The sequence below is a fragment of the Hydractinia symbiolongicarpus genome, chromosome 9 (genome assembly GCF_029227915.1).
Source record: "Hydractinia symbiolongicarpus strain clone_291-10 chromosome 9, HSymV2.1, whole genome shotgun sequence".
Classification (NCBI taxonomy): Eukaryota; Metazoa; Cnidaria; class Hydrozoa; order Anthoathecata; family Hydractiniidae; genus Hydractinia; species Hydractinia symbiolongicarpus.
Genome location: NC_079883.1, coordinates 9,681,226 through 9,694,618, shown reverse-complemented (window position 1 = coordinate 9,694,618; position 13,393 = coordinate 9,681,226). Strand labels below are relative to the sequence as shown.

The window sequence follows — 13,393 nt, the reverse complement described above, 5'->3', positions numbered from 1 at the left end:
AACAAAACGCGTACACTGGGGGAGAATACAGCCTATGCCCCGCGACACGGCAGTTTATAACACACTCAAGCCACAAGCATTAACAAACTTTGAAGGGTACCCTCATGCTACGGTGCAGTTCCAACTCATACTTACCTGACGGGGAAGTAAAGACTGATCAATGAGGGTTTTCTTCCAGAGTGAGGCTCTTGCATTGCACTACGCTTGGGCTGACCTCTGCGATTACTGCAAACGTCAGTAACTCGACCGTACAATTTCTGGTAGTGGGGGCCTGCGTCCGCGCTCGCCCCCTCCTTAATTCAAAATGAATGAGCTTAGAAAAGTTGCGCGGCCAAATGTCGGTGGTGACTTAAACGCTAAGGTAAAACCTCGCTTGGCTGTTACGAAACGTGATTGCGATATAAGTCCTCGGAAGGCGGCGGAATTTTATTTTATTTGCCATTCCGTCAGGGTTATTGGATGATCGGCAATAGATCGAGTTTGTATGCATTTGAAAGCTCTTTTTTCTCGTACTATCACCTGAAAATGTCGTAGGAAAATGTCATAGGAAACACTTTCAACAACCGCCACGTTCCTTAATTGTTATAACAAGAAATATATCACAGCACCATTGAAATGAAAAGGCAACAAATGAAAATGAAAAGCCTACGACACCGGGAGTTCCCAGGCGGTCCCCCATCCAAGTACTATCCCGGCCCGACGATGCTTAACTTCCGTGATCAGACGAGAACGGGTGTGTTCATCGTGGTATGGCCGTAGACATTAGTAGGGGCAAATACGTGCAATTTATTTTGACGTTGTGATCAAATTTTTTTATTTAATTTCTTTGAGTTACTTAGGACAAGGCGTATGCATGGATTATCTATTAGACTTTAAGGTTATAGTTTTGTGAAAAAAACAATGTTTTTTTAAAGATGTGTGGCTATAAAAATAGCCGTTGTTTTCTGAGTGTAGCGGTTTACTTCTTCTGTCCTTTGTCGTTCTTCTTTGGGAGTAAGACAGCTTGAATGTTTGGCAAAACACCACCAGCTGCAATGGTTACACCGCTCAAAAGTTTGTTTAATTCTTCATCATTACGAACAGCCAATTGTAAATGTCTTGGAATAATCCTAGCTTTTTTGTTGTCTCTTGCTGCGTTACCAGCCAACTCCAATATCTCAGCAGATAAATATTCCAAGACGGCTGCTAAGTAAACTGGTGCTCCAGATCCAATTCGGTTAGCATAGTGCCCTCTACGAAGGAATCTATGCACTCTACCGACTGGAAATTGAAGTCCAGCTCTTGAGGATCTTGTCTTGGCTTTAGCCTTAGCTTTTCCACCTTTTCCACGTCCAGACATAACTGCGATTTGATTTGTAAGTTAATACAAAAACGTACGAATATTTAACGTAAGTGTTAACGAAATAAACTTTACTCGTTTTTTCATCATAAAAATAGGATCGAAATCATGTTTTTTTAACCAATCATAATTAAGTATTAAACAAAAGATTTTTTTTTTAACCAATTAAATTGCGTATCGGCGTTTTCGGATCGAATTCGATCCGATTTTTTTACTTATAAACAAAAAGTTTTGACTTGCAGTTTAATGCTTATTTACAAGTTAAGTAGCAAAAATTTTTAACCATGTCTGACGCAGCAGCTAAAGGAGGAAAACAGGCACCTAAAGTAGCCAAGAAAGGTGAAAAAAGAGCCGGCAAAAAAGGAGGAAAGATTGGTGGAACTGGTGAAAAGAAACGCAAGAGAAAGAGAAAGGAAAGTTATGCTATTTACATCTACAATGTTTTGAAACAAGTTCACCCAGATGTCGGAGTTTCAAGCAAAGCTATGAGCATCATGAACTCATTTGTCAACGACATCTTTGAGCGCATTGCTTCCGAAGCTTCGCGTTTGGCTCTTCAAAACAAAAAGTCGACCATCTCTTCTCGTGAAATTCAAACCGCAGTACGTCTTCTCTTGCCTGGAGAACTTGCAAAACACGCAGTCAGTGAAGGAACAAAAGCCGTCACAAAATACACAAGCAGCAAGTAAACCAACGTCTACCAAACACAAACGGTCTTTTTTAAGACCACACATCTTTAAAAAAACATTTACTTGGCGTCACTACAAGTTAACCGAAGTTAATAAAACTTCTAAATAATGTGCTTAAGAACACTAGCCTACATTTAAAATACTTCCCCATGTGTGTGTGTGGATTAGCTTCACTTTTCATACGTATTATTAGCTGTACTTGCAGAAAAGACAAGTACATTGATCCATGTTATTGCTTACATTTAACTTAACCCAGCTTTTCACGGAAACACTCCCAGGCAAATTAACCCTACAAAGTATTTCTAAATTTTTTTTGTGTCATATATGACATAGTATCGTATAGCAATAAATGTAACTGTGACAAGACTTTACACATTGTGTAATTTGGAAGCGTGCACAAAGTAATGTTTTAAAAGATTTGTGGCTATAAAAATAGCCGTTTTTGTTGAGCAATGACAACGCTTAACCTCCGAATCCGTAAAGAGTTCTTCCTTGACGTTTTAAGGCATAAACAACATCCATAGCGGTAACGGTCTTGCGTTTAGCGTGCTCTGTGTAGGTTACAGCATCACGAATAACATTCTCTAAGAAAACCTTCAGTACACCTCTGGTTTCCTCATAGATAAGGCCAGAGATACGTTTGACACCACCTCGTCGAGCAAGACGTCGAATAGCAGGTTTTGTGATTCCCTGAATGTTATCACGAAGAATTTTTCGGTGACGTTTAGCACCTCCTTTTCCCAATCCTTTACCTCCTTTTCCGCGTCCAGACATATTGATATAGTTGCGTACAGAACGAGTACAAAAACAACGTTTGAGTTAACAGAATTCAGACAGCTTTAAAAAGAGGCCATAAAATTACCTACTGCTCGTGGAAACACCCTAATTAACCAATAGAGTTGCGTCATTACAAAATGTTCCGAACATTTTGTACATTTTTTTAAGTAAAACTGTAGTTTTTTTAAAAATTCGTGGTCTTAATGTTTCAGTAAGGCAATAAATTTGGCATCGTTGGAATTCGCCAAACCTTCTGCTACTTACTAAAAAAAAAAAAAGTCAAAAGCTTTTGTGTATCAGAAGATACAGCCGTTTTCCCGTAGCCAAAAAACACAGATTTTATAAAAATGTTAAAGTAATGAGCGTAATGTCATTATGCAGCCAATCAGAAATTACTTTCTTAGCACCAATCAAATGGTTTGTTTTGAACCTTAGCTGTCAATCAATATGAGAAATAAAACTTTGGCGCGATAGTGCATTTTAGACCGTCTTGTGTATCCGTACTACATCGACTTCTTAAAATATGGCTCGTACAAAGCAAACTGCACGTAAATCTACTGGAGGAAAGGCTCCACGAAAACAACTCGCCACTAAAGCTGCGAGGAAAAGCGCACCAGCTACTGGAGGAGTGAAAAAACCACATCGTTACAGACCTGGTACAGTTGCTCTCAGAGAAATCAGAAGATACCAGAAGTCAACCGAGCTCTTGATCCGCAAGTTGCCTTTCCAGCGTCTTGTGCGAGAAATTGCTCAGGACTTCAAAACAGATCTGCGATTCCAGAGCACAGCCGTTATGGCTCTGCAAGAGGCTTCTGAAGCGTACCTTGTTGGCTTGTTCGAGGATACTAACTTGTGTGCCATTCACGCAAAACGAGTTACAATCATGCCTAAAGACATCCAGTTGGCAAGAAGAATTCGTGGGGAACGTGCCTAAGCATCTTACCAAACAAAAAACGGCTATTTTTATAGCCACACATCCATAAAAAATATTACGGCTAGCTTTTTATATCAAACTTTGTTCTGCTTTCTGTTTAAATTTTATGCTACATAAAAATTTTATGCTACATAAAGTTTGACAATGTTAAAAATATGAAGGGCAAGAAAAGTAAAAGCAAGAAAATAAGAAATTTAAAAACGAAAATACTTAAACTTAGGGAATCTAATCTTAAAATTACTCTTTTTTAACTGTTTAAGTGACTTAAACAAGTTTAACTTTGTACCAAGATAATGTTTTTTTGTAAATGTGTGGCTATAAAAATAGCCGTTTGTTAATGTAATAGCCAGATACACACAAATTATTTTTTTGCGGTCTTCTTTGCTGCCTTTTTGGGAGTCTTTTTGACCTTCTTTGCTGCAGGTTTTTTAGCAACAGGCTTCTTTGTGGGTTTCTTAGCTGCTGGTTTCTTAGCCGAGGCTTTCTTTGTGGCAGGCTTCTTTGCTGCTTTCTTTGGCGTGCTCTTCTTTGCTGGCTTCTTTTTTGGTGTACTTTTCTTTGCAGTAGGCTTCTTTGCCGTTGGCTTTTTTGCTGCGGCCTTTTTCTTAGGTTTTTCTTTTTTTACCTGACCTAGCTTGAATGATCCAGAAGCACCAGTGCCTTTAGTTTGAATCAAATCGCCTGATGTTACTCCTCGTTTAAGAGCCATTTTCAGATGATGATCTGAGTTTTCAGCAACTTTGTAATTTGCATGAATATATTTTGTAATAGCTTGGCGAGATGAACCACCGCGTTCCTTTAGGGTAGCGATAGCAGCCTTGATCATGTCCACATATTTAGGGTGATCAGCTGTCTTCTTTGCAGCAGGTTTCTTCTTGGGTGCGATTTTCTTTGGAGAAGCTGCTTCACTCATTTTTAATGTTTTCTTACAACAATCCAACGATAAACGATGCTTGTTATCACAGTAGAAGTATACTAAACATTACCGTGTAAATGAGATATAATTTAAGACGGTGCGAAGTATGCGGACGTAAAAGTACCACTCCCGGGAATTGATTTGGCGCGAAAACAGAAATGTGTGTTTCTGTACATCGTATAATGTCCGTTTTGGGAGCCGCGACTATGCGAAAGCATGTTAATTTTTATTTGTAGCACGACGCAATAGTCTGAAAGAGAAGCTGCTGGAGTTTGAGGTCTTCAGCATTACATCTACTCTGTTAATTTGGGCTTCTTCCGCGCCCGTGTTAGGATTTTCATAAAGCGTTCTTTGGTTTGCGTTGCGTATGTCGGCCTACATCATCGACACGGCCTGTTTCCGGCTATTAGGAGCAATTCATATATTGGGCACTGCGTTTCGACTTTTTTATTAGACCACAGTAAAAAAATTCACTCACAGAAGTCCCTTTCTTTCATGGCTACAAACACGAAGAATTCTGTCGTAAGTAAAACGAATGCGCAAGCCAAAATAACGATGGGGCGAAGTCATAAGCATCGCCCTGTGGCCCAATGGATAAGGCATCTGACTACGAATCAGGGGATTCCAGGTTCGACTCCTGGCAGGGTCGCACTGTCGCATTTCGGCTGCATGGTCTACTGTGTAACGCGCGCGCACGTTCTGGCGTAATGCGTTGATAAACGGAATGTACGCAGTCATATTGGAAAGTAATATCACGCACTTAGTATCGTCGCCTTTGTTAGCATTCATGTAAGTTACCATCCACTCGCTACAGTCGCTCTCCATCCTACGGCTAAATCAACAGCCGTGATTTTTACTATGTCGCCGTCCATCCGTACGCGGTGACAGTTGTAAGCTTTACAGTAACGTGACATGCTCCACAAGCAGTTACGGTGTGTGGACGATGCCTATCATGGCAACGCTTGTTCTTTATCGCTTCTCGGCCTAATGGCTAAGATCAAGTGTAGTATCTGTTCTTATCAGTTTAATATCTGGTAGGCCATTCTCTGAATGGTCAGTATATTAATCTGATTTTTGGCCTTGGGTCATGGAGGTGGATTCATTCACGCCGTGACCACGGGTTGCCTTGGTGTTGCACTATTACCGATGGCGGCCCACATAAGCAATAAAAGAATAATAGCAGTCCTCTTTCCGACGGCACTCTGCATAGTCTACGGCGGGAACAAAACGCGTACACTGGGGGAGAATACAGCCTATGCCCCGCGACACGGCAGTTTATAACACACTCAAGCCACAAGCATTAACAAACTTTGAAGGGTACCCTCATGCTACGGTGCAGTTCCAACTCATACTTACCTGACGGGGAAGTAAAGACTGATCAATGAGGGTTTTCTTCCAGAGTGAGGCTCTTGCATTGCACTACGCTTGGGCTGACCTCTGCGATTACTGCAAACGTCAGTAACTCGACCGTACAATTTCTGGTAGTGGGGGCCTGCGTCCGCGCTCGCCCCCTCCTTAATTCAAAATGAATGAGCTTAGAAAAGTTGCGCGGCCAAATGTCGGTGGTGACTTAAACGCTAAGGTAAAACCTCGCTTGGCTGTTACGAAACGTGATTGCGATATAAGTCCTCGGAAGGCGGCGGAATTTTATTTTATTTGCCATTCCGTCAGGGTTATTGGATGATCGGCAATAGATCGAGTTTGTATGCATTTGAAAGCTCTTTTTTCTCGTACTATCACCTGAAAATGTCGTAGGAAAATGTCATAGGAAACACTTTCAACAACCGCCACGTTCCTTAATTGTTATAACAAGAAATATATCACAGCACCATTGAAATGAAAAGGCAACAAATGAAAATGAAAAGCCTACGACACCGGGAGTTCCCAGGCGGTCCCCCATCCAAGTACTATCCCGGCCCGACGATGCTTAACTTCCGTGATCAGACGAGAACGGGTGTGTTCATCGTGGTATGGCCGTAGACATTAGTAGGGGCAAATACGTGCAATTTATTTTGACGTTGTGATCAAATTTTTTTATTTAATTTCTTTGAGTTACTTAGGACAAGGCGTATGCATGGATTATCTATTAGACTTTAAGGTTATAGTTTTGTGAAAAAAACAATGTTTTTTTAAAGATGTGTGGCTATAAAAATAGCCGTTGTTTTCTGAGTGTAGCGGTTTACTTCTTCTGTCCTTTGTCGTTCTTCTTTGGGAGTAAGACAGCTTGAATGTTTGGCAAAACACCACCAGCTGCAATGGTTACACCGCTCAAAAGTTTGTTTAATTCTTCATCATTACGAACAGCCAATTGTAAATGTCTTGGAATAATCCTAGCTTTTTTGTTGTCTCTTGCTGCGTTACCAGCCAACTCCAATATCTCAGCAGATAAATATTCCAAGACGGCTGCTAAGTAAACTGGTGCTCCAGATCCAATTCGGTTAGCATAGTGCCCTCTACGAAGGAATCTATGCACTCTACCGACTGGAAATTGAAGTCCAGCTCTTGAGGATCTTGTCTTGGCTTTAGCCTTAGCTTTTCCACCTTTTCCACGTCCAGACATAACTGCGATTTGATTTGTAAGTTAATACAAAAACGTACGAATATTTAACGTAAGTGTTAACGAAATAAACTTTACTCGTTTTTTCATCATAAAAATAGGATCGAAATCATGTTTTTTTAACCAATCATAATTAAGTATTAAACAAAAGATTTTTTTTTTAACCAATTAAATTGCGTATCGGCGTTTTCGGATCGAATTCGATCCGATTTTTTTACTTATAAACAAAAAGTTTTGACTTGCAGTTTAATGCTTATTTACAAGTTAAGTAGCAAAAATTTTTAACCATGTCTGACGCAGCAGCTAAAGGAGGAAAACAGGCACCTAAAGTAGCCAAGAAAGGTGAAAAAAGAGCCGGCAAAAAAGGAGGAAAGATTGGTGGAACTGGTGAAAAGAAACGCAAGAGAAAGAGAAAGGAAAGTTATGCTATTTACATCTACAATGTTTTGAAACAAGTTCACCCAGATGTCGGAGTTTCAAGCAAAGCTATGAGCATCATGAACTCATTTGTCAACGACATCTTTGAGCGCATTGCTTCCGAAGCTTCGCGTTTGGCTCTTCAAAACAAAAAGTCGACCATCTCTTCTCGTGAAATTCAAACCGCAGTACGTCTTCTCTTGCCTGGAGAACTTGCAAAACACGCAGTCAGTGAAGGAACAAAAGCCGTCACAAAATACACAAGCAGCAAGTAAACCAACGTCTACCAAACACAAACGGTCTTTTTTAAGACCACACATCTTTAAAAAAACATTTACTTTGGCGTCACTACAAGTTAACCGAAGTTAATAAAACTTCTAAATAATGTGCTTAAGAACACTAGCCTACATTTAAAATACTTCCCCATGTGTGTGTGTGGATTAGCTTCACTTTTCATACGTATTATTAGCTGTACTTGCCAGAAAAGACAAGTACATTGATCCATGTTATTGCTTACATTTAACTTAACCCAGCTTTTCACGGAAACACTCCAGGCAAATTAACCCTACAAAGTATTTCTAATTTTTTTTGTGTCATATATGACATAGTATCGTATAGCAATAAATGTAACTGTGACAAGACTTTACACATTGTGTAATTTGAAGCGTGCACAAAGTAATGTTTTAAAAGATTTGTGGCTATAAAAATAGCCGTTTTTGTTGAGCAATGACAACGCTTAACCTCCGAATCCGTAAAGAGTTCTTCCTTGACGTTTTAAGGCATAAACAACATCCATAGCGGTAACGGTCTTGCGTTTAGCGTGCTCTGTGTAGGTTACAGCATCACGAATAACATTCTCTAAGAAAACCTTCAGTACACCCTCTGGTTTCCTCATAGATAAGGCCAGAGATACGTTTGACACCACCTCGTCGAGCAAGACGTCGAATAGCAGGTTTTGTGATTCCCTGAATGTTATCACGAAGAATTTTTCGGTGACGTTTAGCACCTCCTTTTCCCAATCCTTTACCTCCTTTTCCGCGTCCAGACATATTGATATAGTTGCGTACAGAACGAGTACAAAAACAACGTTTGAGTTAACAGAATTCAGACAGCTTTAAAAAGAGGCCATAAAATTACCTACTGCTCGTGGAAACACCCCTAATTTAACCAATAGAGTTGCGTCATTACAAAATGTTCCGAACATTTTGTACATTTTTTTAAGTAAAACTGTAGTTTTTTTAAAATTCGTGGTCTTAATGTTTCAGTAAGGCAATAAATTTGGCATCGTTGGAATTCGCCAAACCTTCTGCTACTTACTAAAAAAAAAAAAGTCAAAAGCTTTTGTGTATCAGAAGATACAGCCGTTTTCCCGTAGCCAAAAAACACAGATTTTATAAAAATGTTAAAGTAATGAGCGTAATGTCATTATGCAGCCAATCAGAAATTACTTTCTTAGCACCAATCAAATGGTTTGTTTTGAACCTTAGCTGTCAATCAATATGAGAAATAAAACTTTGGCGCGATAGTGCATTTTAGACCGTCTTGTGTATCCGTACTACATCGACTTCTTAAAATATGGCTCGTACAAAGCAAACTGCAACGTAAATCTACTGGAGGAAAGGCTCCACGAAAACAACTCGCCACTAAAGCTGCGAGGAAAAGCGCACCAGCTACTGGAGGAGTGAAAAAACCACATCGTTACAGACCTGGTACAGTTGCTCTCAGAGAAATCAGAAGATACCAGAAGTCAACCGAGCTCTTGATCCGCAAGTTGCCTTTCCAGCGTCTTGTGCGAGAAATTGCTCAGGACTTCAAAACAGATCTGCGATTCCAGAGCACAGCCGTTATGGCTCTGCAAGAGGCTTCTGAAGCGTACCTTGTTGGCTTGTTCGAGGATACTAACTTGTGTGCCATTCACGCAAAACGAGTTACAATCATGCCTAAAGACATCCAGTTGGCAAGAAGAATTCGTGGGAACGTGCCTAAGCATCTTACCAAACAAAAAACGGCTATTTTTATAGCCACACATCCATAAAAAATATTACGGCTAGCTTTTTATATCAAACTTTGTTCTGCTTTCTGTTTAAATTTTATGCTACATAAAAATTTTATGCTACATAAAGTTTTGACAATGTTAAAAATATGAAGGGCAAGAAAAGTAAAAGCAAGAAAATAAGAAATTTAAAAACGAAAATACTTAAACTTAGGGAATCTAATCTTAAAATTACTCTTTTTTAACTGTTTAAGTGACTTAAACAAGTTTAACTTTGTACCAAGATAATGTTTTTTTGTAAATGTGTGGCTATAAAAATAGCCGTTTGTTAATGTAATAGCCAGATACACACAAATTATTTTTTTGCGGTCTTCTTTGCTGCCTTTTTGGGAGTCTTTTTGACCTTCTTTGCTGCAGGTTTTTTAGCAACAGGCTTCTTTGTGGGTTTCTTAGCTGGCTGGTTTCTTAGCCGAGGCTTTCTTTGTGGCAGGCTTCTTTGCTGCTTTCTTTGGCGTGCTCTTCTTTGCTGGCTTCTTTTTTGGTGTACTTTTCTTTGCAGTAGGCTTCTTTGCCGTTGGCTTTTTTGCTGCGGCCTTTTTCTTAGGTTTTTCTTTTTTTACCTGACCTAGCTTGAATGATCCAGAAGCACCAGTGCCTTTAGTTTGAATCAAATCGCCTGATGTTACTCCTCGTTTAAGAGCCATTTTCAGATGATGATCTGAGTTTTCAGCAACTTTGTAATTTGCATGAATATATTTTGTAATAGCTTGGCGAGATGAACCACCGCGTTCCTTTAGGGTAGCGATAGCAGCCTTGATCATGTCCACATATTTAGGGTGATCAGCTGTCTTCTTTGCAGCAGGTTTCTTCTTGGGTGCGATTTTCTTTGGAGAAGCTGCTTCACTCATTTTTAATGTTTTCTTACAACAATCCAACGATAAACGATGCTTGTTATCACAGTAGAAGTATACTAACATTACGTGTAAATGAGATATAATTTAAGACGGTGCGAAGTATGCGGACGTAAAAGTACCACTCCCGGGAATTGATTTGGCGCGAAAACAGAAATGTGTGTTTCTGTACATCGTATAATGTCCGTTTTGGGAGCCGCGACTATGCGAAAGCATGTTAATTTTTATTTGTAGCACGACGCAATAGTCTGAAAGAGAAGCTGCTGGAGTTTGAGGTCTTCAGCATTACATCTACTCTGTTAATTTGGGCTTCTTCCGCGCCCGTGTTAGGATTTTCATAAAGCGTTCTTTGGTTTGCGTTGCGTATGTCGGCCTACATCATCGACACGGCCTGTTTCCGGCTATTAGGAGCAATTCATATATTGGGCACTGCGTTTCGACTTTTTTATTAGACCACAGTAAAAAAATTCACTCACAGAAGTCCCTTTCTTTCATGGCTACAAACACGAAGAATTCTGTCGTAAGTAAAACGAATGCGCAAGCCAAAATAACGATGGGGCGAAGTCATAAGCATCGCCCTGTGGCCAATGGATAAGGCATCTGACTACGAATCAGGGGATTCCAGGTTCGACTCCTGGCAGGGTCGCACTGTCGCATTTCGGCTGCATGGTCTACTGTGTAACGCGCGCGCACGTTCTGGCGTAATGCGTTGATAAACGGAATGTACGCAGTCATATTGGAAAGTAATATCACGCACTTAGTATCGTCGCCTTTGTTAGCATTCATGTAAGTTACCATCCACTCGCTACAGTCGCTCTCCATCCTACGGCTAAATCAACAGCCGTGATTTTACTATGTCGCCGTCCATTCCGTACGCGGTGACAGTTGTAAGCTTTACAGTAACGTGACATGCTCACAAGCAGTTACGGTGTGTGGACGATGCCTATCATGGCAACGCTTGTTCTTTATCGCTTCTCGGCCTAATGGCTAAGATCAAGTGTAGTATCTGTTCTTATCAGTTTAATATCTGGTAGGCCATTCTCTGAATGGTCAGTATATTAATCTGATTTTTGGCCTTGGGTCATGGAGGTGGATTCATTCACGCCGTGACCACGGGTTGCCTTGGTGTTGCACTATTACCGATGGCGGCCCACATAAGCAATAAAAGAATAATAGCAGTCCTCTTTCCGACGGCACTCTGCATAGTCTACGGCGGGAACAAAACGCGTACACTGGGGGAGAATACAGCCTATGCCCGCGACACGGCAGTTTATAACACACTCAAGCCACAAGCATTAACAAACTTTGAAGGGTACCCTCATGCTACGGTGCAGTTCCAACTCATACTTACCTGACGGGGAAGTAAAGGACTGATCAATGAGGGTTTTCTTCCAGAGTGAGGCTCTTGCATTGCACTACGCTTGGGCTGACCTCTGCGATTACTGCAAACGTCAGTAACTCGACCGTACAATTTCTGGTAAGTGGGGGCCTGCGTCCGCGCTCGCCCCCTCCTTAATTCAAAATGAATGAGCTTAGAAAAGTTGCGCGGCAAATGTCGGTGGTGACTTAAACGCTAAGGTAAAACCTCGCTTGGCTGTTACGAAACGTGATTGCGATATAAGTCCTCGGAAGGCGGCGGAATTTTATTTTATTTGCCATTCCGTCAGGGTTATTGGATGATCGGCAATAGATCGAGTTTGTATGCATTTGAAAGCTCTTTTTTCTCGTACTATCACCTGAAAATGTCGTAGGAAAAATGTCATAGGAAACACTTTCAACAACCGCCACGTTCCTTAATTGTTATAACAAGAAATATATCACAGCACCATTGAAATGAAAAGGCAACAAATGAAAATGAAAAGCCTACGACACCGGGAGTTCCCAGGCGGTCCCCCATCCAAGTACTATCCCGGCCCGACGATGCTTAACTTCCGTGATCAGACGAGAACGGGTGTGTTCATCGTGGTATGGCCGTAGACATTAGTAGGGGCAAATACGTGCAATTTATTTTGACGTTGTGATCAAATTTTTTTATTTAATTTCTTTGAGTTACTTAGGACAAGGCGTATGCATGGATTATCTATTAGACTTTAAGGTTATAGTTTTGTGAAAAAAACAATGTTTTTTTAAAGATGTGTGGCTATAAAAATAGCCGTTGTTTTCTGAGTGTAGCGGTTTACTTCTTCTGTCCTTTGTCGTTCTTCTTTGGGAGTAAGACAGCTTGAATGTTTGGCAAAACACCACAGCTGCAATGGTTACACCGCTCAAAGTTTGTTTAATTCTTCATCATTACGAACAGCCAATTGTAAATGTCTTGGAATAATCCTAGCTTTTTTGTTGTCTCTTGCTGCGTTACCAGCCAACTCCAATATCTCAGCAGATAAATATTCCAAGACGGCTGCTAAGTAAACTGGTGCTCCAGATCCAATTCGGTTAGCATAGTGCCCTCTACGAAGGAATCTATGCACTCTACCGACTGGAAATTGAAGTCCAGCTCTTGAGGATCTTGTCTTGGCTTTAGCCTTAGCTTTTCCACCTTTTCCACGTCCAGACATAACTGCGATTTGATTTGTAAGTTAATACAAAAACGTACGAATATTTAACGTAAGTGTTAACGAAATAAACTTTACTCGTTTTTTCATCATAAAAATAGGATCGAAATCATGTTTTTTTTAACCAATCATAATTAAGTATTAAACAAAAGATTTTTTTTTTTAACCAATTAAATTTGCGTATCGGCGTTTTCGGATCGAATTCGATCCGATTTTTTTACTTATAAACAAAAAGTTTTGACTTGCAGTTTAATGCTTATTTACAAGTTAAGTAGCAAAAATTTTTAACCATGTCTGACGCAGCAGCT

The 13,393-nt window shown here is 40.3% G+C and overlaps 3 protein-coding genes and 8 non-coding genes across 11 annotated transcripts in view; 7 read left to right on the top strand and 4 right to left on the bottom strand.

Annotated features, from left to right (window-relative positions):
• The window catches only part of LOC130656728 (histone H1-delta-like), a 76,166-nt gene that overhangs the window by 36,198 nt on the left and 26,575 nt on the right, over nt 1–13,393 (bottom strand). The gene's annotated exons all lie outside the window — the stretch shown is intronic.
• Nucleotides 128–292, top strand: LOC130659945 (U1 spliceosomal RNA). Its single transcript, XR_008987148.1, has one exon. It is a non-coding gene; the product is annotated as a U1 spliceosomal RNA (small nuclear RNA).
• LOC130661681 (5S ribosomal RNA) lies at nt 643–761 on the bottom strand. Its single transcript, XR_008988859.1, has one exon. It is a non-coding gene; the product is annotated as a 5S ribosomal RNA (ribosomal RNA).
• On the top strand, nt 1,496–3,794 carry LOC130656730 (histone H2B, gonadal-like). The gene has a single exon (XM_057459644.1). The coding sequence runs from the start codon at nt 1,624–1,626 to the stop codon at nt 2,026–2,028; it is 405 nt and encodes a 134-aa protein (XP_057315627.1). The 5' UTR covers nt 1,496–1,623; the 3' UTR covers nt 2,029–3,794.
• Nucleotides 5,627–5,818, top strand: LOC130660993 (U2 spliceosomal RNA). The gene has a single exon (XR_008988189.1). It is a non-coding gene; the product is annotated as a U2 spliceosomal RNA (small nuclear RNA).
• Nucleotides 6,004–6,168, top strand: LOC130659944 (U1 spliceosomal RNA). Its single transcript, XR_008987147.1, has one exon. It is a non-coding gene; the product is annotated as a U1 spliceosomal RNA (small nuclear RNA).
• On the bottom strand, nt 6,519–6,637 carry LOC130661679 (5S ribosomal RNA). Its single transcript, XR_008988857.1, has one exon. It is a non-coding gene; the product is annotated as a 5S ribosomal RNA (ribosomal RNA).
• Nucleotides 7,372–7,965, top strand: LOC130656736 (histone H2B, gonadal-like). The gene has a single exon (XM_057459649.1). The coding sequence runs from the start codon at nt 7,500–7,502 to the stop codon at nt 7,902–7,904; it is 405 nt and encodes a 134-aa protein (XP_057315632.1). The 5' UTR covers nt 7,372–7,499; the 3' UTR covers nt 7,905–7,965.
• Nucleotides 11,501–11,692, top strand: LOC130660992 (U2 spliceosomal RNA). The gene has a single exon (XR_008988188.1). It is a non-coding gene; the product is annotated as a U2 spliceosomal RNA (small nuclear RNA).
• LOC130660472 (U1 spliceosomal RNA) lies at nt 11,877–12,043 on the top strand. Its single transcript, XR_008987671.1, has one exon. It is a non-coding gene; the product is annotated as a U1 spliceosomal RNA (small nuclear RNA).
• Nucleotides 12,394–12,512, bottom strand: LOC130661678 (5S ribosomal RNA). The gene has a single exon (XR_008988856.1). It is a non-coding gene; the product is annotated as a 5S ribosomal RNA (ribosomal RNA).

What these genes read in the sequence shown, in the direction of transcription:
- LOC130656736 (XM_057459649.1), top strand. Translation starts at nt 7,500, where the DNA reads ATGTCTGACGCAGCAGCTAAAGGAGGAAAACAGGCACCTAAAGTAGCC.
- LOC130656730 (XM_057459644.1), top strand. Translation starts at nt 1,624, where the DNA reads ATGTCTGACGCAGCAGCTAAAGGAGGAAAACAGGCACCTAAAGTAGCC.